Source organism: Pleurodeles waltl, chromosome 4_2, assembly GCF_031143425.1.
Source record: "Pleurodeles waltl isolate 20211129_DDA chromosome 4_2, aPleWal1.hap1.20221129, whole genome shotgun sequence".
Classification (NCBI taxonomy): domain Eukaryota; kingdom Metazoa; phylum Chordata; class Amphibia; order Caudata; family Salamandridae; genus Pleurodeles; species Pleurodeles waltl.
In genome coordinates this window covers 67,148,605-67,173,889 of record NC_090443.1, presented here as the reverse complement: position 1 = coordinate 67,173,889, position 25,285 = coordinate 67,148,605, and the positions used below count along the sequence as shown (strand labels likewise).

The 25,285-nt window shown below is 43.0% G+C and overlaps 1 protein-coding gene across 3 annotated transcripts in view; it reads left to right on the top strand.

Annotated features, from left to right (window-relative positions):
- The first annotated feature begins 9,485 nt into the window (after nucleotides 1-9,485).
- The window catches only part of RACGAP1 (Rac GTPase activating protein 1), a 35,097-nt gene continuing 19,297 nt past the window's right edge, over nucleotides 9,486-25,285 (top strand). Inside the window, exons 1-4 of one of the 3 annotated variants that reach the window (XM_069230673.1) lie at nucleotides 9,486-9,588; nucleotides 21,806-21,897; nucleotides 23,485-23,687; nucleotides 23,853-23,986. In XM_069230673.1, coding sequence (XP_069086774.1) covers nucleotides 9,500-9,588; nucleotides 21,806-21,897; nucleotides 23,485-23,687; nucleotides 23,853-23,986 — 518 coding nt within the window. In that variant the 5' untranslated portion in view covers nucleotides 9,486-9,499. The other 2 variants (XM_069230675.1, XM_069230674.1) reach the window with 2 other exon arrangements.

Here is a 25,285-nt window from a genome sequence, read left to right as displayed (position 1 = left end):
ATCATTTAACACCGAGTTAATGGTGTGCTCCAAAGGGGCAAAATTTAACTGGACAGGCTCATTTAACTTGATCTCAACTGCCGTGGGGTTCCCCGAGCCTGAGCCAAAACGCCTGAGACCAAAATTAAATATAGTCTGCGCAAAAGGACGTAAGGTCTTTGTCAAAGCTTTATTTACAGAGTCTTGCACATGAAAATCATGTGCTGGTCAGGCTGTCCAATATAGTCCCCATAATATTCATCCTCATTATATTGGGCCATGTTTGAAGTGTAATAATCAATATTAGAGGCCGCAGTACACACTGCTTCAGTTATAAAGGGAGACCCTGGTGCCAAAAATGTCAAGGAGACCCTTGCCGGTAAACAAAATGAATAGAGGTGAACAGAGGAGCCAGCACCACTTTCCCCTAAAGCCAAGCTCTGTCTGGTATTATTGCAGCCCCTCACGGGCGTAAGATGGGGAGCACCGGAGCAACACGACGTCCTTTACTGCCGGAGCGGATCATGCGCTCACAAGCTCGAAAAAACCTGAGTTGTGTACATGGGAGATCGCGGTGGCAGAAGGAGGACTGCTCCGCTCAGGCCGCGCTTCCCCTCCGGCTCCTCACCGGCTTCGGCCGTCAAAGTCGGAAGGACCGTTACCACGGCACACGCCGCCGAACAAAATCAAGCAAAAAGGGCACCTGAAGGCAAATCGCCGTGCTAATAGTGAAAACAACAGTCAATTCAATAATGTTCAACAAAATACAATACAAGATTGGGAGCACTTATCTCTGTGTGAAGCAGCGAAGAAAGAGGACAGACTTTACTGACTTTGTGTTATATAAGGGATGGCTGATCCTGATTGGAGGGTCATAGTGAGGCTCTGTGACTATGGGAAATATAGTTTAATTTTTTTATGTGTTTCTACTGGCTGCTGTGTTTTGACAGTAAAGAGAGAGAAAGGCATAATCTGAAGCCTCCGGTCCTGGCATAAAATTAATATTACCCATTGTTCACACTGTGCTGACCAAGCAATTTGCAAATGTCTTAAACTTTCTCATGAGAACTGCCTGTTAGAATGTCTTGCACTAGAAAACGTTACAAAAGTATCCTTGATGTGTGAGAAAGATGTTCCCATGAGCTAACAATGGATGCACTGACTACAGCAGGGATTGCAACAAAAGAGTTACCTGACGAACCTGACGATGGGAACAGGAGAAGAGGAGCCAATCATCGACATGTGAAAGACAGTTTAGCTATATTTTAGATTTATAGTTTATAGCCTGTTGTGAACGTATGATTTTCTTACCAATTACAGCATGAGAAGATACTTTATGGGAGTTTAACTTGGCCTGTATACACTTGGGAACTCTAGTCCATTTTCTGAGTTCATTCAAACAATTCCTTCCTGTCCTGGCTAGAGTCCTGTTCGTGGAGTACCGCAGATCCATGTGTTCTGTTAATTTGTGTTAATGTGGATTCTTAAGCTTAATGTCCCTAAGTGGTTCAGTAAACTTAGAGCCCAACTGGGCTGAGCCATCCCCTTCCGTTGCCCATTGCTGATGCTGACCAGATGGATGTCCACCTGACAAAGAGACCACCTCTTGTCGACTCATCGAGGAGAGGTATAACAAAATGCTATTCTTTCTGTGCTATATTTGTGCTTTCTTTTAGGTACCAACCACTATTTTGGTAGAGCCTTCGTTAGATGTTTTCAAAATTAACTCTGACTAAAATTGCTTTTGCATTAAGCCCAAGCATGGTGTTCTAATTGGAAAGCTAGTTAGTATGCCCAAAGGTCGACAATTGTCATTAACAAAGAATTTATCCTGTTCACCTGTTAAGTTTAGAAGTATACTATATCTGTTTTTCAGTTATTACTGTTATTGATTTGTACTGTAACCCTCGAGTGTTTAACTATCAATGCTTTAGCTAAATTGAGGCTCTTTAGACGATTTGGTCAGCCTGTGTTGTTTGTATATGTTTATCATTTGGTTTTGAGACTAATCTATGTGATATTAGCACTGTTAATCTAGGGAAATAAACATTTTAACTTTACTAAAAGGTGTGGTTATTCATGGCCAAATGAGCCATGGTGCATAAAGATTATTGATTCCAAAAGATTGATTTGATTAGGTTGTGTATATTGTTGTTGAAGTAATGAGCTATGGTGGAATTGCTCTAAGCGTAGTAAAAACAAAGTCCATCTAACCTCTAACGCGTCCCCTTATCAATTAAACTACAAAAGACCAAATTAGGGCCAGACCCGCTCACATCTCTTATGTTTGTGACAAAGTGAATCTTCTTCCTCGCAACTTCAAGACCCAGAAGAGTCAGAATCAGACTGAGAACTTGAGATGGGACGGCTGTGCTTGAACTTGGATGTGCAGTATTAATGATCCCCCGTTTTCTTTTGTGCCAAGAAGGGGAAAACCTCCTCATGTGGCCAGCCCCTTGATTTATCTTTGTGCTTTCGTGGCACTTCAGAAAGCTCTTCAGAAGATTGAGGATGAAGGTGTACTGTGACCTTGTCTTTTGGCATATTACTGTAACTGGATGGTGATGGGTCTCAATGATGCCGCTGGAGCCTTATGTATAGAGTGTTGGATGGAGGTGTCCAAGGCCTCAAGGACATCCTCCCCTGCATTGTGTCCCAGCTCTTCATGAGGAAATTCATTATAGTACTCAGCCTACTCAAAGGACTCTCTATCCGCCATGATAACGTAGGAATTAAGGACCAGAAGCACTGGGAATTGGGGGGAGCTGCTCCAAGGTGCAATCAACAAAGTGGGAATAGGTATTACTCAGCCCACAACAGAAGTGTGACACTGTATGCTCCTCAGGAGGATCCTGTGCTATGACCTATGCTATGAATATTGCAGCCCACACCTACTCTGGGGGCCAAGTGCGTCAAGGGGAGCTTGAAAACTAAAGTGAGCGTGCACCCCGCTCAAAATATGTAAAATATCAGCCCAATTTATTGCAGCTTCTGGCCAAGGCGTCCTCTTCACGCTCGAAAGAAACTAACGAGCGCACATTGCCTAGCGATACTGACGCTGGCTGTCAAAAATCAATAACGGACTAAAGCGTAAACCAATTCTATGTCAGGACCTGAGGCTTCGGATTATGCTTCTCTTTCTTTACTGACAAAAAAATAGAAGCCAATGAAAATTAAAAATACAATACCCATGGGGTCACAGCCTCATCATCACCCCCAATCAGGGACTACCCCTCCCTATATATAACCTATCCATCAAAGTGCGAGCGCGTGTTTCCCGGCGAGAGAACGCGTCTTCTCCCAACTGAATAAGTTTATTGCCTGTATCGCTTCAGCTACACTCGGAGGGGCTGAAATAATACTAGAGAGCCTGGCTCTAGAGAAAAGCTTTGCCTACAAAAGTGCTTTCCTCCACAGTTAACCGCCACACTCCAATTACAAAGCACTTGGGCTCCCCCCCCCACACTTTACTTCTGTGCATTGGGACCTCAAATTATATTATTATAGCACAGAAATATGGCACAATTTAATGATGACAAATATGGGGAATATGATGCTGGTCAATATGATCAGCACATGGAAGAGTGCCTTGTTGAAGCCCTTGACTTCCATGTGCAGGACTCAGTTAACAAGGCATTGGTCAAAGCCTTACGTCCTTTTGCGCAACCTATTTTTAACTTTGGATTCAGGCGCTTTGGCGCAGGCTCGGGGGAACCCCACCCCTGTCGAGGTCGCTATTACTGAGCCTGGACGGTCATCTGATGACCTACTTGACCAGACCGTTAATTAGGTCTTAAATGATCATGAATATGAGGCTTTTCAGTCTCTATTTACATTCCCTGGCCAAGCTAGCCAGCATTCTGACTTGGATTCTTCCACTCCAGACAAACCCCCTGTTCAAGAAAAAAAATTCAGGGCAAACGCAAACCACATCATGCCGATGACCCCGAGACACCAGTTATGGGAAAGAACGTACAATTTCATCCGGATTCCATCATTCATCCTCGTTCCACTGAATGGGTCCCATGTCAAGAGGTGGCGGAGTATGTGCAAGCTAGATTGCGATAGGGTTTTGAGAAGGATGTCAGGAATACCCTCCGCTCTGTATGTCCCTGCCGGGCACTATCAAGCAAGGTTGCAGAGACGCCTGAGCTAGATCCACACATGGTGACTTTCCTAAAAAAAGTACACGAAAGACCCCAAGAAGGGTATTGACAGGGCTTGGCGAGGGTGCCAAGACAAACTGTTAGATATGTCTGGCCCTCTTACAAAAATCTTGGATTTGGCGGTTCACGTCAAAAAGTCACAGGAGATCATTGATCCGGAAGTGCTACTGGAATGGGCCCAACGAGCCATGTGCCTATAAGATAATGCCAACTGTGTCATTTCTACGGAGCGCAGGAAATCCCTTCTTTTGCGCATTGATCCCGAACTGACCGAATTGGCTCTGGCTGATCCGGGTCCTTCAGCTAATGGACTCCTGTTTGGTGACAGGTTCGTTAAGGATTTAGCCAAATATGTGGCTACCTTCTCAGCACTAGATAAAGCCTAAACCTCCATCAAGGAGGTCTTCAATAGTGGCCTTTTTCGCAGGGCTGGACATTTTGGAGGTCGAACGTCAGGCCGGTTCCAGACCCTACTACAGAGGCAGAGGTTCCTCAGGTACCAGACCAATACCAACTTCTACCCCGCGAGAGGTCGTGGTTACAGAGGACGTAACCCAAGACGACTACATAGAGAACAATATGGTCAGAATTCCTCCCAAACAGGTAATTCTTCTTGGGAAGGGGCAGAGTGGGTCTATTTGTACACAATTGGTCTCGCATCACTCAAGCTGCTTGGGTATTGGAAACCAGTCAAGGTTATCACCCAGAGTTTTACTCAAGACCAGAACAACGTTCCAGTCCTCCTCCACTCCTTTTATCCCCAATATGAGAGTTCTTTCATAGATATGCAGCTCGAAACATTACTTCAGAAAGGGGACGATTGTTCTTTCTCTTCCCCATCCAAGAGGCTTCGTCAGCACAATCTTTTTGGTCCAAAAGAAAGGGGGGGTTCTCGATTAGTTCTCAATCTCCGACACTTCAATTCTTGGATTGTCTATCGACATTTCAGGGTGGAGGGTATTCATCTCTTTCGAGATCTCTTTTTAGAAGGGGATTGGATGGTCCGGCTGGACCTCAAGGACGCTTATTTAACCATCCCCATATTTCCTCCTCATCTACGCTTCCTTCAGTTCTTTTGGCAAACAAATTGTTACGAGTTTGCAGCCCTCCCCTTCGGGCTGTCTTCAGCTCCCTGGTGTTTCACCAAAGTAATGCGCCCAGTGGTTCAATGGCTTTGAGAAAAAGGCGTTCAACTTATCATTTATCTGGACAACATTCTAATCATGGCTCAACGAAAGAGCCTAGTACTTCTCCATCTCTCCTAGACCATTCAGTTGCTCCAAGACCTGGGGTTTATTATAAACGCAGAGAAATCCCAGTTGATTCCAACCCAACAGATAGTCTTTTTGGGATACAAGATAGATTCAATTTCAGCCCAATTGAAGCTACCTTTGACAAAGAGACTGGCCATCAAGAAGGAGTTGAGGAGAGCATTATCTGCTCCTTTGATTTCCTTGAGGGTTCTTGCTCGATTGGTGGGCCTCCTAGCGTCGTCTATTCAAGCTATTTTTCCGGGTCCTCTACATTATTAAGCCCTGCAGAGAATGAAGATCTTACATCTTCCAAAGGGTCTTTCTTACTCGGAGCAAGTGAGACTGTCCCAGGAAGCCCAAACGGAAATTCAATGGTGGTTGACTCATATGGATGCCTGGAATGGCAGAGCAATCTTTGAATCGATTCCGGAGATCATAGAGTCAGATGCCAGCAGATGGGGCTGGGGAGCCAGATGTGGACAAATGGAGACGGGAGGATGTTGGTCCCTGGAAGAAATCTAAATGCACATCAATTGTCTAGAGCTTCTGGTGGGCTCTTTTGCAGTGAAGACGTTGTCCCGTCAAGACTCAATGTTGTATTCTCCTGAAGATGGACAGCATTTCCGCTGACAGGTATATAAACAAAACTGGGGGGGGGGGAAGGACATGGTCCATTATGCTAGCGGAGATAGCGAAGGATTTCTGGCACTTCTGTCTAGCCCATCAGATATCTGTCACAGCGGAATATATTCCCGGCTCAGTGAATGTAGTGGCAGATAGGAACTCCTGGTATCTTCGGGATGTCAGCGATTGGAGTATTTTGCTTGCTCAATCAGCTGTGGGGTCCTTTTTCAATAGATCTGTTTGTGTCTCGACTGAACGCACATCTGCCGAGATTTTACAGCTGGAGACGAGATCCTCAAGCTCTCAACTCAGATGCCTTTCTTCAGATATGGTCGGAGGAGCTGACTTACGCCGTTCCTCCATTCGGGATGATTCATCGAGTCCTTTCCCAGGTCCTTCGTGAGAAGGTAGAGATGGTTCTGGTGACACCTTGTTGGAAAGCTCATTCTTGGTTCCCAGTGGTTCTAGATCTTTGTTGTGAATCCCCTGTGCAGATCCAGAGTTCGGAGGATCTATTGTTGGATCCGATTGGCCTTCCACATCCTCTCATTCTGGAGGGACAATTATCCCTCATGGCTTGGAGGATTTCAGGGAAGTGAAACAAGTCTCCCAAATTTCAGAAAACACGAAATTCTTTCTCTCCAAATCCTTGGCACCTAGTACACGCAAAAGATACCCTTCGGCCTAAAAGCGATGGTTGGATTGGTGTAGTCAAGGGAACGTGGATCCCATGGGGGCCCCTGTGCATTTGATAGCAGATTTTTTTTTTATCTTATCTAGCCTCTCAAGGCCTGGCTTATAGGGCTATTAATAACTTCAGATCAGCCATCTCAGCTAAACATCCAAGAATAGATGGTAAACCAATTGGGGAACATCCTCTGATTTGTAAACTTTTGCGTGGCATCAGATTAGTTCGGCCCCCTCAGCCTAAGTATTCAGTTTTATGGGATGTTAATATTGTCTTGAAATTTCTAGTGGCATGGCCAGCCAATGAAGGTTTAGCCAGAAAACAACTGTCGGCGAAACTAGCTATGTTGCTCTATCTTATTTCCTGCAGGAGGGTATCAGATGTTTAAGCACTGGATATTGGAAGTAGAGTATTTACCCCTTCGGGGTCACTTTTAGAATCTCTAAACGTACCAAATCTCATTCTACATGCATTTCTTATGCTAGTTTTAGAGATAATTCTAGGCTCTGTGTAGTTAAATGTTTAAAAGTACATGAAGATGTCACTCGTAAATTTCGTAGGGATTTGAGAGGACAATTGTTGATTTCGCTTCAAAAACCCTTTGGGCCTGTTTCAAACGGAAATGCTGGCCAGGTGGATCACATGGTTGCTTCAAGAAGCGGGCATTGACACTGTAGTCTTTGGAGCCCTTTCATTTAGAAGGGCTATGGCTTCCAAATGTGGGTTCTAGGTTGGAAGATATTATGAAGGCTGCAGACTGGTCATCCGATTCCACATTTAAGCTTTTCTATCATAAACCTATTGTGGATGTGGCTTTGGTAATCGCAGATCAGCTTTAAACAAGAATAATCCGAAGCCTTCGGTCCTGACATAGAATCCAAACTTTTCTAGCTTACGCGACAAGAATTTTCAATTCTATTAAGGACACGGAGGCAAGGATTATCCCACCTGTGTTTTTTCATTAAGTAAGGATTATTGTAAAATATATTATTGTTGACTATCCCTCCCAGACTTGTTGTGTATGATTATATTGTTCATCATGCAAGAGATTATTGCACCATATTTCTGTTTTCAGATGATAAGACTTCCTGAAAGATCTGTATGGACTGGGCCTTGAAGTTGGACGTTCCACACCAGTTGTGTTGTTCCTAAAGTTGAAGATGTTCTTGGTTGGACTTTATTCTTCATTGAGGTTCTTATAGAGCAAAGAAAGGATGGACTTTGATGGATAGGTTATATGTAGGAAGGGGTAGTCCCTGATTGGGGGTGATGACGAGGCTGTGACCTCATGGGTATTGTAGTTTTAATTTTCATTTGCTGCTATTTTTTGTCAGTAAAGAAAGAGAAGTATAATCCTCGCCTCAGTGTCCTTAATAGAATTGAAAGTTCTTGTTGTGTAAGCTAGAAAATTTGAGATTCTACCAAAAGAGCCCAACAGGGCTACGGGTGTAGTATGTCGCTCCCAATAATTGGGCCCGATCAGCGAAGGCACCAATGCGGCTGAAATAGCCAGCATGACCAGCAACCGTCACGCAAGTGAATGAAGGAAGAAGGGATTGTTTCCTGCACTGCGACTTGGAGCGCCGAACTCGACGCTCCCGATTTGCACATGTGAGGAGACAGCGCGAGTAACAGGAGAGCGGAAAAAAGACAACTTCACTCTCCAACTTAACTTGTGTAACTCACCATAACAATAATTACACACTCCACCCAAAATACGGAGTTACATGCACAAATGATGAATTAAGCAGGAGTAATGAACACTACTTATCTCAATGTGTGAGCAGCAAAGTAAGAGGAAGTTATGTGGGTGTCTTGGGTTTTTGAGGGGTTAGCTCGTACAGGATTGGTGGTTTGACCAAAAGCACAATGGGGTGTAGTCAATAAGTTTTATGCTAAAGTTATATGTTTGAAATATTTTTATTTGCTGCTGTAAAAAGAGTAGTAATGAAAGAGAAGCATGATTTGAGCCTTCGATCCTGACAGTCATGACTTGTAGCCAACAGCAATTTGCCTTACGGAATTATTAAGCTAAAACGGACAGTGTTAAAATCGAAACTACAAATTCCAGAGTGCGCTAGCAGTTACCTCAAACAAGTCAGGAGCGCAACATGGGTGAATTTAGCAACTTTGATTTGCAAAGTGGCACAAATTATATGAATGTGAAAGCATTAGGCCACTTTATCTTACCAAAAACGATCCTTCATTGATTGAGTTAGCTGTAACTCGATTACTAACGCACCTCTAGCCAATTTTTGAACTTATTCACAGCTGGCAAAAATGTGCGATTCCATACACATGAAGGATGCTATTCCAGTTCGAGACGATGTGTCTTTCATAATTATGAAGCGGTTGCACTATAGGGGCGCGGGCACGCACCACACTCTCTCTCTCTCTCTCTCTCTCTCTGCATTAGCAACTCCAAGGGGCTGTGGCTAGACACGCTGGGGGCCATCTTTGATTAATTAACTTTTTATCGGAACAATAACTCAATGTTTACTTAGATATTCTGATATCGTGCTGAGAAAGCCTCAATAACTCAAATTTCCAATGAATAGCAATTATTATTATTATTTTTTTAAAAAGCAATTTTACATGTTTCTATGGCATGTTGTTAGTTTGCACAACTGAATTTTAAGACTCGTTCAACTGGATGACTCGTGTGAAATATTGACTTATAGCAAAAGTAATAGTTTTCTTCATGTGAATCGGGCTGCGGCATTCTACTGTGGTTGTATAACTCGCTATTGCAGCGTTTCGCACAATACGGGAGTCCTTTCTCTGTGTCCATGACTGTTCCTTTAGCCCTACGGAGGAGTCGAGGAGGCCAACATTTCTCCATGGCGACTAACCGGAAGTGCACGCGGATTGGGCAAAAGTGAGTTTTGAAAAATAGGAGTCAGGCGCGCAGCTTGCTGTTTGAGTAGCTGTACGTTTACCTACGGAAGAAGGGGATTTACTTTTACAGGGAAAGCGCGCGGGTCCGGAAGTAGAACAGGAATCGGACCGCAGAAACGGAGACCTGTCCCGGAGTTCCCGGGGAGGGGGTAAGTTGTGTGAGGACGAAACTGTATTTGTGGAGAGCTACTAGAGGAGCGGTATCACAACCGCAGGAGAGGAAAAATTGGAAAGGTGCAAAGACACTGGAGCGCTTGGCGTGAGACTTGACTAAAAGGCGAGTGTGGAATACTGTATGAAAAATCCCCGTGTAGCACTTGCAGGAGATGCTGCATGGCTGTGGCTGGGTCCAAACTGGGGTGGCATGGTGAGCAAAAGAACGATGGATTAAACCCAGATCTATGACTGGGGGTGAGTGTTTGACAATGTTCAGCATTCCGTCCATCACTTGTTGTTTTTGCTTTGTCGCCCTAAATGGGAAGGGTATGCCCAGACGTGGGTCCCGTGCTTCCCATGCCACTGGATTCAAGCTAGCCTGGCTGATGAGGGGTGAAACCCCGAAACCGGTCCCAGGATGCTTGTTTCCGGTCCAGTGAGGACCTGGCTTGGCAGTTCGGTCTGGACTGTTCCCATGAGGAACAGGGTCAAGACTGATTTGCATATGGCTGGGTCCAAACTGGGGTGGCATGGTGAGCAAAAGAACGATGGATTAAACCTTCAGCATTCCGTCCATCACTTGTTGTTTTTGCTTCCTAACACACAACATTTGTATAACTAAGTCAACTTTACAAGCATTTCAAAATATATTTCAGTAGCTGTGAAAGACCATTTTTTTTTGTACTTCTGTGTGATGAAAAGAAATATATATTTTTTTATAAAGAATTTTTATTGATTTTATGAAAAGTAAATGGAATGAAATACGAAAATACAAACATATAAAAATAAGCAACATGACACTGGATAGTGTCTTGGGACGACCTAAACTGAGTAGTATTTGGATAACAGTATTGCGTCGTGAGGGCTCTGATCACTTGTGGTGGGGGGTGGGGAGGGGGGAGGGGGCAGGCAAGTTCCAACCAGTGGGCGGTCCCTCCCGTACACACACAGGTGGAGGGGCCCCGTTCTGCAATTGGCCAAGCGGTCTACATGCTCCCCCATTTCCCCCATATTTTGTTGTATTTGTCCAGGCATTCTCTGGCTTCGTATACAGGCTTTTCACATAGCGCACACCAGTCCACACCCCGCCTCCACTTGGTCAATGTGGGAGCCACTCCTGCCTTCCAGTCTGCCCTAATGTCCCTCTTTGCCACCAGGTAGACCACTCCCAAGAAGATACGGTACGCTCTTCCCAGTCCAGTCTCCCCTATTGCCCCCAGGAGGAGGGGAAGGGGGGGCCATCTCCACCTCTGATTGTAAGACCCTCGAAACCTCCCTCATAATCACCCCCCAGTAAGTGGCTATGACCGGGCATGACCAGACCATGTGGAAAAAGTCAGCGTCTGGGCATGAGCACCGAGGACAATCGTCTGTCTGTCGCAAGCCTGCTCTAAAAAGTCTTTCAGGGATGAAGTATGCTGTGTGGAGGAAGAGGGTCTGGAGTACTCGAAATCGGGACGTCAAGGTCAAGGTCCTAGGGGCCATTAACAAGTCTCTCCAGTCTTCCTCCTCTATGGGGCCCACCCATCCCTCCCATTTCCGGTGAAGACTTTCAAGAGAGGGGGCGGTATTGGAGAGCAGGGAGCGATAAAGCTGGGAGATTCCTCCTCTGCCCAGGCCTCCCATCAAGGTCCTCACCTCCATGGGGCTGCAATCGGGGACGCCGTCCCGTGGTCGGATGTGTACCAGAAGTGCATGTCTAAGCTGTAAATATTTATGAAATTGGGTTTTGTTTAGTGAGTAGATTTCTTGGAGCTCCTCAAAGGTCTGCATATGTGACTCTCCCCAGACATTTCCAAGGGTGGTGATCCCAATGTTGTCCCATTTTTGGAATCCCTCTAGTGTTGAGACCTCTAGCAGTCGTCTCCCCTGCCACAAGGGGGTCTGCCGGGTGAGATGATCCTGCCACTTTCTGGGCCGCTCGCCAACCCAGTAAAACCACCCTCGTAACTTCCGGGGTGCCTTGAGGAATCTGGCTACCATATAAGACATCAAAGACTCCGGGGTAGCCAATTGTCTGAATCTCGAGTCTGTAGGCAGGGGCTGTCCAGCCTCCTCCCAGCCAGTCATTATTCACTAGCAAGTGGGTTGCAAGGTAGTAGAAATAGATTTTAGACATACCCAGTCCTCCATCATAGGTATCTCTCTGGCATGTGGTAAGGGCCAATTTAGTGCGTGAGCCATGCCACAAGAACTGACGCGCCACTGTATCCATCTCAGTGAACCACTTCTGGGGGAACTTAGGGAAGTTTTGCAGGAGGCATAAAAATCTGGGGAGTATCATCATTTTATAGAGTGCTATTCTGCCCAGTAGATTGAGAGGTAAGCACCTCCATTTTTGGAGGTCTTCTTTGATTTTTTTTTTTGTGAATGGCGAGGCATTTAAATCCCATGCTAGCTCAGGTATAAGGCTACGTGTAGGCCTAGGTACTTAAAATTGTTGCGTCTGATCGGAATGTTTCGCTGCCAGTCAATGCATTCTCTGGAAGGGTGTAGCGGGACCAGGAGTGATTTGCCAGGGTTTAAAGTCAGACCAGAGGCCTGGTAGAAGAGGTCCAAGAGCTGCAAGATCCGTGGGACTCTTGTGGCTGGATTGGTGAGATAAATGAGAACATCGTCTGCTTATAGCGCCACTCTGCCTTCAGGGTCTTCCAGCCATGCCCAACCTGCTATTAGGGGGTTCCCTCTCAGTATTTTCGCCAAAGGTTCTATCGCAAGTGTGAACAGTAACTGGGATAGTGGGCATCCTTGACGAGTACCGCAGTGTATGGGGAATGGATCTGAGACCACCCTGTTTACTTGGACTCGTGCATTCGGGATGGAGTAAAGTAATTTTACTAGGCCATGGAACTTAGGTCCAATCCCATTGCCCTGGAGGACCTGCTCCAAGTAGGACCAGTCCACAGTGTTGAAGGCTTTTTCGAAATTGAGGAGAAGAGCTAAGGGTGCCCAGGTCAAGACCCCACGGCGCGACAGGGCAACTCGCAGTCGCCTAATGCAGTGTCTGGTACTGCGCGAGGGCATAAACCCAAATTGGTCTGGGTGTATCAATGTGGGGAGTACGGGCTTCAACCTGGTGGCGTGTACAGTTGACAACACCTTGATCTCGGTGTTCAACAGAAAAATGGGTCGGTATGCTGAGCAGCTGTGCGATGGAGGCTGGGTCTTGGGGATTACCATGATAGTGGCCTGGTCGATCCCAGAGGGGAAGTGGCCTTCTTTCTCAGCTTTTTTGTATATTTTAGGGAGGTGAGGCCTCAGGATATCACTACATCGGTGGTAGAGCTCTGTCAGGAAACCATCCGAGCCAGGGGTTTTGCCTGATGAAAGGGTGGCTATCGTCCCGCCACCTTTGCAAGGGCTAGTTCATCATCCGGGATTTCCCTGGTTGTGCTTCCTAGGATTTTGCAAACCATGTCCTCCAGGAGAGGGGATTCTCTTTCAACAAGAGGCCTGGGGTGCTTCGAATATAACTGTGTGTGGTTTTTTGTTGTTGTTTTTTTTACAGCAGAAATGCTGAACTCGTATTTCAAGGTGCACTTGTGAGAATGAAGGGAAAGGTGATTGTAAAATACAATATTTCCCTAGGGTCACACAGTTTGAGACCCATTTCTGGGTCAAGTACATTACAGTTTGGTCGAGTAGATTATTCAAGCACTCGACCTGCAGGTCTAGTAACATTTTTATGATTTTTCGCGGTGTGTGAAAGTACTTTTTTTTTTTTTTTTTTAATTTCTTTTGCTTTGCGCTCTGTGATGGTATGTTGTTCGGGCATGTCACTGTTTATTAGGTGTCGGCGCCCATCAACTTGAAAGTATTGGTGTGATGTACATGAGCACCGGTTACATTGGAGGAGACATTTATTTTTGGTAGGCACGTGGAGATTAAGTGATTTGCCCAGAATCACAGGATGTTGAGCCAATACCGAGACTTGAGCCTGTTTTCCCAGCTCCAAAGTTACCAGCTCAGGCCGGTAGGCCACACCTTCTCTCCTAGGGTTTGCATGCAACAGGCTTACAATTACTGTGATCACACAATGTATTGGAACTGGCTGTTTCGACTCCGCCTTTAATCTCTTTCTGCAGCCTGTGTTATTACACATGTTACTGCCTCTTGTTTTGCACTTAAAGCGCTGATGGTGCTTTTATTCTTGGATAGCTCTACCTACAGCTCCCCCTACCAACACCTGCCTCTACCTATCTCTACCGACACCTACTGCTACCTACATTTCTCTTGCTCTTGTGTCCAGGCGCATATTGAGGGCATTTAAAGCGTATCAGTAATAAAATACAGGGAGCCACGTATTCAGGGTATTTAGAGTGTATCTGTACTACAATACAGAGAATATTTGGGCAATTAAAGCGTATCGGTCATACAATACAGGGAGCTGGTCCTATGTCTTCTTTGTGCCAAGTCAATAGGTTTCGCCTTTGTTTCTTTGTTCTATCTAACTGGAATACAAATGTTACAAAAATGTTATAATGTTTGTTTCAACATTTGAGAAATCATGGATGGTTTATCAAATTTAAAACAAATTTATTGCAACATTTTTCAATCCACTTAGCAATAAAAAAAACAAGGGCGAAACCTATTGGCTTTTATCTTTTCAACTCACTTCCCATTTTTTTTTTTTTCTCCTTTTTTCGTGCACCTGTTATTACTTTTTCTCCTTTCATCATTCTGTCTTATTCCATAGCACTTTAGTCTTTCCTGGCTCTTTCCCTGAACAGTTCCACTTCCTACTTCCACTCCAGCTTTCTTGTTTCCACCACACCAGTCCTGTCCTCTGCTTCTAGGGGTTGTTTTTGCACTTCTTCTTACCATTACCCTCCTTTTGGTCCGTCTTGATCACATTACCTTGGCCCTTCTCATCCTTTCCCTAACATCTCTCCTCTTCAGTCTGCCCTTTTATTCTGCTCTCCTCTCTCTCTTTCTCTCCATATAGATGGATGGATATATATAATTAAAAGTGTTAGGTCTGACTAAACAGGCATGACTACCATCTAAATTAGTCGAGTTGGAAGTTATGGATGTAGAGGGCGAGGAGCTTGGTATTTGTAGGATGAATGATCAACATCTGTAGTGGGGTATAACCTTTTTTTTTTTTTTTTTAGGTGGAGGGTTTAGGAAGATTCATATAAATAACTATATTACACTGTCAAATGAATGGACGTTTATGCACTTGAGCGGTGTGGCGTTGATTTGCTGCAAACTTTGAGATGAGCAGAAACTTGAGTAATGGAAATGCTTCAGTCGATCTGAACTATTGATCTACTTTCCTGTGCGACTGCATGTTTCAGTGAGAGTGATTACCAACAGGTATAACACATTTGTCTTGGTCACAAATTAATAGGTAGTCAGAGCTCTGAAGAGACGTTGTACGACAGAAAGAGTAACTGGGTTGACATTGGCAGGATGGCAGTATAACTTGGGATGGATAAAGCTTGAAGAATATTTTGTGCCAAAAGGGGATGTTTGGGAGTCTACCCGTGTGTACAAGCATAAACAACTGAGCGGTTAGAAGATGGATTGTCTGTAAGTCTGCAGACGCATGCAATTTTATACGAGAACATATCCAGTGCATATTTTTTTGTCAAAAGCTGATGGCCGGTTCAGGTCGACGCTACTTTTGTAAATACAAAAAGTAACTGCTTTCACTCATGCTCCTTCCTGAACTAGTTATTAGCTTCTGACTAAAAACGTTTTTAAAATGCTCCTTTCCAATGGTTGTTGGCCATGTGTGATGCTTGACTTAAAGCAAGTCTGGGCTGGAGTAGATGGTAGCCAGCTTTACACTATTAGAGTTGCACTAAGTGTAGATATGTATTTGTGAATTGCAGTGGTCTTACCACAAGAGTATGTTTTGTAATGGTGAGTGCCTCCTTCATATTTCCTTAACAACACCCATTTTGAAGTATTTGATTCAAATATTCTAACCGATCACCTTTGTGTGTGTTTTTTTTTTTTTTTTAAATTATTTTTTATAATTAGGTACAGACCTTTCTTCATATAATTTGAGGAACTACTCTTAGGTTATACCTGGAAGAAGCCCCAGTGTCTGTACACTACTGATGCCTATGGCATATTAATTAGTTGAGAACATACTAAACATAACAGTGGTTGGTACAGTTCTAAAACTCTGCATTACAGTTCATTGTCTTGAACTTATACCTTGACCTCTGACAGTGTTAAACAGCTGTTTCTTTAATACTACCTGTTGGCTATCCGTGTCTTATTAGTGCAAACACACCAATATTAAAAGACAGACACTTTTTTCTAGCATTGCACTGCCTGCTATATAGACATAACCTTGGTGCATACAATCCAGTTGTGTATGGTCGCACAAGAGCTGGACTCTGAGGTGTTGACAGCTAAACTTGTAACTGATAGAGCACAGGATCGGTGTGACTTTTGGAACATCTGTTGGCATGAAAAAAATGTTTTTCATTGATCAGCAGGTTGAGATATATATATATATATATATATATATATATATATATATATATATATATATTCATCATCTTTGTAGTATGCTTTGTAACCTTTCACACATTTCAATGAAAAGTCAATTGTTTTTGCCACGTGAGGTAACCATCACCTTTCCCTACTACAGTAATTTGAAAGGTCTGTGTACCAAAACTATTATCTGCTGGCTTTCATACAGAGTAGTAACAATCCAACCTCAAATGGATTGATTTTAACATACCACAATCCTGCTGTATTGACCATAGGTTATGCTACAAGTCAAAACGTGCAATGCAAGCACTCTCTCAATAGGAGCACACACCTTAGTCCTATAAAACCTTCTACTCTGGGGAACCCATAAGTGTGTGGAGTATAGGCCCCTCTCTTAGTAGTACGCTGAAAGCTCCTTTTGTTGACTACTGTTTTACTTTTCACTAATGACCGAGCTGACAAAAATCTTTGGAATGCACTTCTTAGTTCAAAGAAGGCATTTATTATTTCACCACCAGGTTCCTAAAAGAAGAGCAGCATGTTAATAGCACACATTTAAAAATAGTCACCGCAATGAAAGGAAACATACCAAAATTATTCTCCACTGCAATATACACATCAAATATATGTATCTATTTTATAATGCAAAGCAAATAATGAATTAAAAAAGCATCACTGTAGGGCCTGTCAGGTTCTTCATCTTTCTCATGCCAGCAAGATGATGACCCCGTCTGACAGAGAAAGAGATCCCTACCCTCACGGGAAAGATATCGGGCGTCTGATGTCTAGAATCCTGATTGAGGCCACTGACCCTCATACTGTTGCAGTCGGTCTTTTTTATATCTTAAGAAATCAAAGGGAGCTTTCTGGAAAAAAAAAAAAACCCTTATTTCGCAATTCAAACATGCTGGCTAGTTTAGGTATGCTTTGAAAATAACACATTGGGGTTTGGCCACAATCCCAAGATGTCAAGTCAAAACAAGGCTGTTCCCTGCCGTCTGAGTACATCCTTAACAACCAAAGCCCTTGGCGAGAAAAAGCACGAAAACAAGACAGAATGCACAGTTTACAATGTGGAAAACTACAGGCAGCCTTTAACATGGCAGTGTCTAATGCTGTGATAAAGTCAGTAGGCAGAATGAATCTAAGGCTAAACTGAATACAAAATGTAGTCTGTAACTGGTAAACACTGAACAGCTAATCCAGGGCAAAGTGGTGCAACACTAAGTCAGTGGTCAAAACACACATTTCACTACAACTACATAAGGTTTGGCACGAACTACGCTATCGGGTCAGACCTTAAAATGAATATAGATTAGAGTTGCATTGACTCCCCAAACTGCACTCTGAAATTTAAGTGCATGATGGGAAAGGAAGGTGCTGAGACTGTAAAACAACACATTCATCATGATTGCCATCCTTCTGTCTGTGCTATTGTCCGGGAACTACACCACAAATTATATACTTATCTAAGATTATTTAGTTACACAACAGTGCTGTTTGGATGTCTCTGAAAAGAGATCAAGCTCCATCTCACTGTACGATTGATACTTGCGTGTTAGTAAGCCTTCTGTGGAAAGCCATACTGTTGCTGGATCAGGCGGCTGGATAAATGAACAAAATAATCACAGTTGCATGTAGAGGAAACACTCCCCCCCCCCCCCCCCCCCCCCCCATGGAAACACACAACTTCTGCCCAGTATGGCATGTACTCCTGTCCACCGACATGTGAGTGAAGCCAAAGCCCCTCCATGAAGTGTTCTTGAAACTCCTAAAAGCCAGACCTAAAAATAGGAAGCTGATGTTTGTGTAGATTACGACTGGGAAACCTTAGTGTGGAAGAAGGGAGAGGGCCAGACATAACACATGTGATCAGGAACTTTCGGAGAGAATTCAATGCACTTTTTGTACCACTCTTAGTATTTTCCAAACAGAGACACTTCACACTGCAGTGCTTATCACGTGTATAGTGCAGCACACGGCCAGGGAGCACAGCTTTGGCTGTACATATGAGATAAAGTACCCCCACCATACATTATAGGTATATTCCAAGTCTTCCATGACCATAGAGAGAAACAAGACTGAAAACAGAGTTCCGTTATAAGGTTCCGGAACTCCAAGGTGACTTGCAATATACTTAACGTGTAGAACAGTGGTACTTTATTCCTTATAATACATCGTCACACTATCACCTTTCCAACAAACTTCTTGAATCTTTGATGCATAGCTCTTTCATAGGAGTGAGAATATTCTCAATATGAAGAATACAATAGAATGTCTAGTGCAAAGTTAAGTACATCAACAAACTGTTGAATATTTGTTGCAAGAAGATATTAGAATCCGTTTAATACAAGTCATTTGACCATAAAAGCGCATTTGTTTAGAATCTGTAGAAACATGCATAAACATTCCAACATTTCTATAAATACCTGAGGAGTGCAGAAATAAATATGTTGCCATAAATATCTTCTTTCTGCATGTCACTCCATAGCTAGAAACCCAGAAGAAAGATAACTCTGGTTCAGTTTAAATTATTTGAACATCTGCTTCAATTATGCTCTGTGACCTGACTAACCGTGTACCCGACTACTGCCTCTTACTTCAGGCTGTGTGATGTCAAAACCCATTCTAATAAGTTATTGCAGTTGGGTTCTGATGTAATTTCCTTAAAATTAGCAGTTGTGTGTTCACAAGTCACAGATTATAAAGAAACTATAGTCCGCTTTTATCCAGGGTTTGCAGAATCCCATGTATTATAAAGAAATTAGCAGGTCTTTTTATACAGGCGTTAGAGAATCCCTTGTATTATGTGCTTAGTAAGTCAAGTAGTAAGAACAGGCTATGTGCATATATTTGTATGCCTAGCACAAAGCTAATTAAAAAGCAGTGTTGCACCGTACGTTAGAGGGGATACATTGTATAAAGATGGCAGGGACAGATTAGTGCTGGAAATGGGATGAGTAGGTCTATAGATTTGGGTACACTGCAGGTGGAGCAGCAATGAGTGGTTGATTGGTGGGTAGTGTGAAGGAAGCTCTCTTCACACGTGCTATAACCATAAAGTCTTCCTGCATTGAGGATTTGCTTGAAGTAGAGAGCAATGACCTATTTTCTGGCTCGGAGGATGGATAGTGCATCACAAATTCTGAATCTGTTGGAATTCCACACATCGTGGAGCTCAGCAGGGGAAGACTTGTCAGATGAGCTTTTTATTCCTGCATTTACCAGATTACGGTTTGATTCTGTATGCTTTGCAAAGCTCTCCTCCATCCTTGGTCACCAGTTATGATGGGTTGTGTTATTGTCTTGTACATCAATGAACAGGTATTGATGGTTTTACGAGTAAATAGTGAAAGCTTGTGGAGCTGTTTGACATTTGGTTTAATTCTGTTCAATAGAAAATGGTAGTTATGGTCTACACGTCACTTTTCAGATGTCAAGTTGTTTGGGGGGGGTGTTGGTCGTTACAGCATTATCAATAGTGCATCGACTGCTGTTCTAAAGTAGTTTTCTGGTAAAAATGGCTTTGCAGTGCAGAGTTGGTGAGTTGTGGCGCACTGAAATGCACATTCATTTCGTCAAGCCTTCCTGAAACTGTTACTGTTTGGAGGTATATTCATCTAGTTTGGATTGCTATATGTCTTGGATATCTAGGCTTGCATGGTTGAGTGGCAATTTCTCAGTCCTGGATCGTCAAAACCACATGTAAGTGCTGAAAATTGAGCCAGATGTTTGTCCATTTTTAAGTAAAACGCATTGGCGTAAATCCCTCCAGAAGGGTCAATGGGCTTAATTTAACCATTGCCCCCTGGGGTTGTGGTAAAAGCGAGAACTATCATATTAGTTTGAATTTGTAGTACATATCGTCAAAGTATACACCCTAGATAACGTTCTGCAGTATTTTGGTTCTTAATTGAAGAATTTTAGATATAATCGTTGTGTGTCATGATTTATCCCTCTGACTGCAAAAGCGAAAAATAAGCTTAGTGAAGGGTTTTAATAACGTTGTGAGCAGGGATATAAAAATACAACCGTTCTGTTTCTCTGTAACGTTTGCAAACATGGTGGCCAATAGTCTTACGAATACTTACGATTTAAAAATATTTGTATGGCATAAAAAGAGTCAGAGCCTCTCACGAGGTAGGCAAGCTACACTCTCAGACAATGAGAAAATGCTTCGATGCCTTTTGGCAGCATACGAGTTTTGTGGTGAGTCTTGTAAGTTATATGGCATGATCTAGGGTAATGAAAACATAAAATAATACAGTTTATTACAGATTGGGACAGCCATGCCAATTCAGTATGAATTTACTTTTTTTGGCTCTCTAATGGCATGCTCCGTCCTTTACTCTGTGATTGTACTCCTGTTTCTTTCCCTTAACTTTGAATGAATGTGTTTTTCTTGTCCTCCGTTGGGATGCTCTACAATGCATGTACTGCCAATTATTTCTACAATATTATAATGTTGTTCTTTCGAAATTCCTACTATGCAGTTCCATAAAGCAGACTAGTTCACTGGTGCGCTACTATACCCATAAGACCTGAACTGTCTGTCTCTAGTGGCCTCTGTGCCCTTCCTTTCCTCCAGTGAGTGTATATGTTCAGGCTCTGGAGTCTCTTTTTAAGGGGCACTTAATCTCAGAAACTAGACCCAATACTCTTATAAGCACCAGAATGTCTATAAAGGAACTATTTGTTAAAAAAATAATTGATCTTGTACAAGACGCCAACCATTTACATAGGCCATAACAGTATTATGTGTAGACTGGGAAATAGTAGCACACAAATACTAAAGTGTGCAACAATACCTCTTAAGCTCAGTGTAATGACAGCAGTCGTGCAAAGTCTTTGCCCAATTGCTCGTGTGCTATTTGGCTTACAAGGAACTGGGATTTCTTTTCGTGAGTACATCCTTGCTTGGTACCTTACTGTGCTATGTGGTTTTACTGTCATGGAGAATATTCTCCAATCGGCCATGTTATTGCCACTCGTTCATGGTGATATATTTAATTAATTCCCCACAGGTTAAAATAGTAGTAGAATCTTTTGTGTGCGTGCCCTGTTTTAGAAAGGAGTATAGAATTTGGTATCATTTAATGCGACATATCGATTACCAAACCTTGTACACCTGCTTTAGAAACAAAGACGAGTGCATCGATCTCTGATAGATTTAAAAAGTCGTTACCAAAACAATGTTAGGAGTATTGCTCTCTCGCGCTACTCTTACATTTTAACTCGTAACTGGCAAGCTTCAGTTAGTCTTCATGCATACCTGACATACCTGTCCAAGGCACTTGCGGTTTGTAAGAGGAGGCAGCTCAACGGGCTGAATGCAGAAAATGGGGTTCTCCATAGATGTCATCCTTGCCAGCTAGAAGGCAAACAGTGCTCAGCAGAGAGACGGTTGTTTTCAACACAAAAGACACTGCAGACCTTTGTGGAGTCTGTAGTCCGATTACATGCCAGTGTTTCGTTCTCCGTGGAAAGCTTTCACTAAAACGTTAAACATTTCACTCTGCAGCTGTGGCCCAGCTGCCTCCCTCAAGTAGGAGAGTTTGTAACCCACTGCCCGCTCCGTGTTTCAGGGAGATGGCGATGACGACCATGATGAACCTGCGCAATCTGTTCGAGCAGCTGATCCGCCAGGTGGACGTGCTAAACGAAGGCATCGAGCCCCGTAAGTTTTATTTTTTTTGGGGGTGGGGGGGATTTGTCTTTTCACTAGTTATGCTGAAAGTCTTAAGGCTTTGTTGATGGGGCTACTTGGTCGAAACCTCATTCTAAACATCTCTATTGCAAACAGAAGAACACAAATGAGTACTGCCCTATTTTCGCGTTCATGTAAATATGCACATCTCATGCCTGAATGCTTAAGTGAGCTACAACTGCGGGTACTGTAGGTGTACATCTGTCTTCTGTGATAACCACGTATCAGGCACAAACATCGATAACTCGAAGGTCCTCTTCAACTGTTGTGCCCACTTTACCGTCGCTGCTTTTGGTACCATCTGTGGTGCTCTTGTAAAGCGTTTGGTCAAAGTTTCATTCTGCTAAAGAAAATACCTTTAAAAACGCACGAAGTGGGAATTATAAATATAGAGGACATTTCAGCATATACATTTTGCTGTTAGGGTGTGTCTTGAGACTTTATTCTTAATAGGATTTTTTTTGCAGGTGTGTTGCATTTGCAGTGGCAACATTTGGATGGTTTGCTGGAACAAGTAATCCATTCATTATTCAAAATCACTTCCTGGCTAACTTGAACAGATTGCTCTTACATCAGTTGCTATATTAAAAGTATCTGGTAGCGAATGCAGATATTTATTATTGCATAGTCTGTCCCATCCTACATAGTCTTCTCCCTCTGTTCTGTAACTCGCTGCGACTGCTATGCTATTTTTGTCTGTGTGATACAATTATATTTGTTTCTTTGTTCTGCTGCAACTGCATTTGTGAAAGGTTTATGAAATCTGTACGGTGCTTTATACCACTATCTTAAATTGGTATTAAACTTACAGTATAATATTTGTATTATAAATTCAACTGGCTGGCATAGCTTGAGTATAAGATTGTTCATGCTAATGACATGTCCGTGCCTGTCTGATGCCAGTAGCCCTGTGTGCTGGTATGTACGCCAGGAGATGGGCGAGGGCACACTAATGTCGATTATTTTAGTTTTTCTTTTTTAATGGACACTAAAAAGTGAACCCGCCCCCCACCCCTCTTAATATGTCGCCATATGAGGACTCCTTCCAGAAAAACTTAGCAGAAATGTCGGGTAATGTAGCAGAGCAGTTGGGTATGCTTTACTGGCTGTCACTGGGCACTGCTGACTGCAGCTGATGTTTAATATAAATAATAACCTTACAGGATGGAATAATTCCAGTGTTTGAGTGGAGAGGAAGTTTTGTGAGCACTGTATCCTTTAAAGTTCAAGGGGTGGGAATTACATTTTTCTTGCACTCCATCCTTTGTGTCGAAGACTGGATTTGTAAGGTGGTCAGTAGGTTGACAGTTTATAGTGGGCTCCGGCATGAAAGTGGAGACTAGTATCAAATTCGGTGAATCTCTATATAGGAAAGCAAGGATGGGAGCCAGGCGGATGGACCTATACAGGGCTGGAAAAAAAGTTGCTTTCTAGCAAAGTATCTTTTGCAGAGCTACAACGCTGTGGGAACAGTCCCCGCGTCAAAGTGACTGTGCCCTTTACTGCAGTTGTTGATCTATTTTGGATCACTGAATCTTCACCATTTTTCTGCTCCAGAGTTCATCCAGCTGGCCAAGACATTTGATGAGTTCCGGAAGAAATGGCAAAAGACTGAGCAAGAGCTAGGCAGGGCCAGGGAAACCCTGATGAAGACTGAGACAGAGCGCAGTGCTTTAGAGGTGAAACTGAAGCATGCTCGCAATCAGGTGGACGTGGAGATCAAGCGGAGGCAGCGTGCAGAAGCAGACTGTGAGCGACTGGTGAGTAGAGACATGAAGATCGAGCATCTGCCTCCTTCAGATAAACTTATCTGACGTGGGGGAAAATTGTCTATTATACGTTTCCATACTGCTGTGCATGTTTCCAAGGATTCTTCTCTGAAGCTCTGTGCAGCAGTCTCTGACTCTGTTTTTTCTGTATTGCAGGAGCGCCAGATCCAGCTCATTCGGGAGCTGCTCATGTGTGATGCTTCCGGCTCCATTCAGCTCAGTGAGCAGCAGAAGAATGCTCTTGCGTTCCTAAACAACAACCGCACTCGCTCATCGGATGGTGCCAAAAGGTGTGCATGGATTGTTTGGCTAATATATGTATATGTGTATGTATATATATATATATATATATATATATATATATATATATATATATATATATATATATTTTATTGTTTTTGTAAAGCACAGATTATCACCTACTTCAGCTTCATGGAAGACATAAGAAAGGAACGAGATGTGCTATTATGACCGGTGCTACCGACTTTGGAACTGGGAAACCGGGTTCGAGTCTTGGCGTAAAGTCAACATTCTGTGATTGTGGGCAAATCACTTAATCTCTCTTTGCCTAAAAAAATGAACGTGACATTGCGTAACGTGACCGGTGCTCATCTAAATTGCTCTAATACCTTTGGTTCAATAACACTGTAGGGTAGTGGTCCCCAACCATTTGAACTCCTGAGGACCCCCACTGAATCACTACTGGGAGGGAGCAGGGAACCCCCAAGCAATTTGTACAATTTTAAATTTCAAACATTAATTTAATTTTCCAATAATGCACAAACAAGTACACACCAACCAAATACTCGAATCATTAAAGATATGATTATTTTATCTTGAAAAAATATGCAAAAATCAAACATCTTAATGGGAAGGTTGGCGCTGCATCTCGGCAACTAATTTTTCAATGGTTGGTTTTATTTAGGAAAGTTGAATCCTCAGGTCAGATTCTACATTTCCCAAGCGATTTACTGTTTTTATTTTTTTAGGTACATAAGATCTGAGAAAACATTTTCACATAAATATGTGGTGCGGAAAGGAGGTAAAACCATGTCGGCCTCTTTCCTCTCCATAACTTCTATCACATTTGTTTAACAGCACCTCTCATACCATTGTAGGGTGTCAGAGCACTTTACCAGGACTACAAGGTGTAGGATTCAGATGTCACCCACACTGGTAGGCATTTTCTAAGGGTGCTTGGTCTGAAGAAGCAAAAACTCAGGATTCAGAACATAACACAGTGGTTAGGGTTAACTCTAATAATACAAATTTCTTTGAAAGCAAGCCTCTTTTTTTATTTTTTAAGCATCATATGGAAAATGAAAGGGGGGGGGAACACAACTTTTTAATTTGTGGCATGCAGCTTTATGAGGGCAGTTTTATAGCTCACTGTGCTAGATTCCGATTGTAATTTATGGACTACACAGTAACAAAAGAATCTCTGTGACAAAAGCAGTAACCTACTTTGCTACGCACATAAAATATTGTTCTTTGCATGATACGTGTTCTTTGCAGCAGGCATATTAACCAGCTGCGCTACCTTAGATGTGTCAAAACTGCCACTAGACAAAACTCCCATCTCTGTCCAG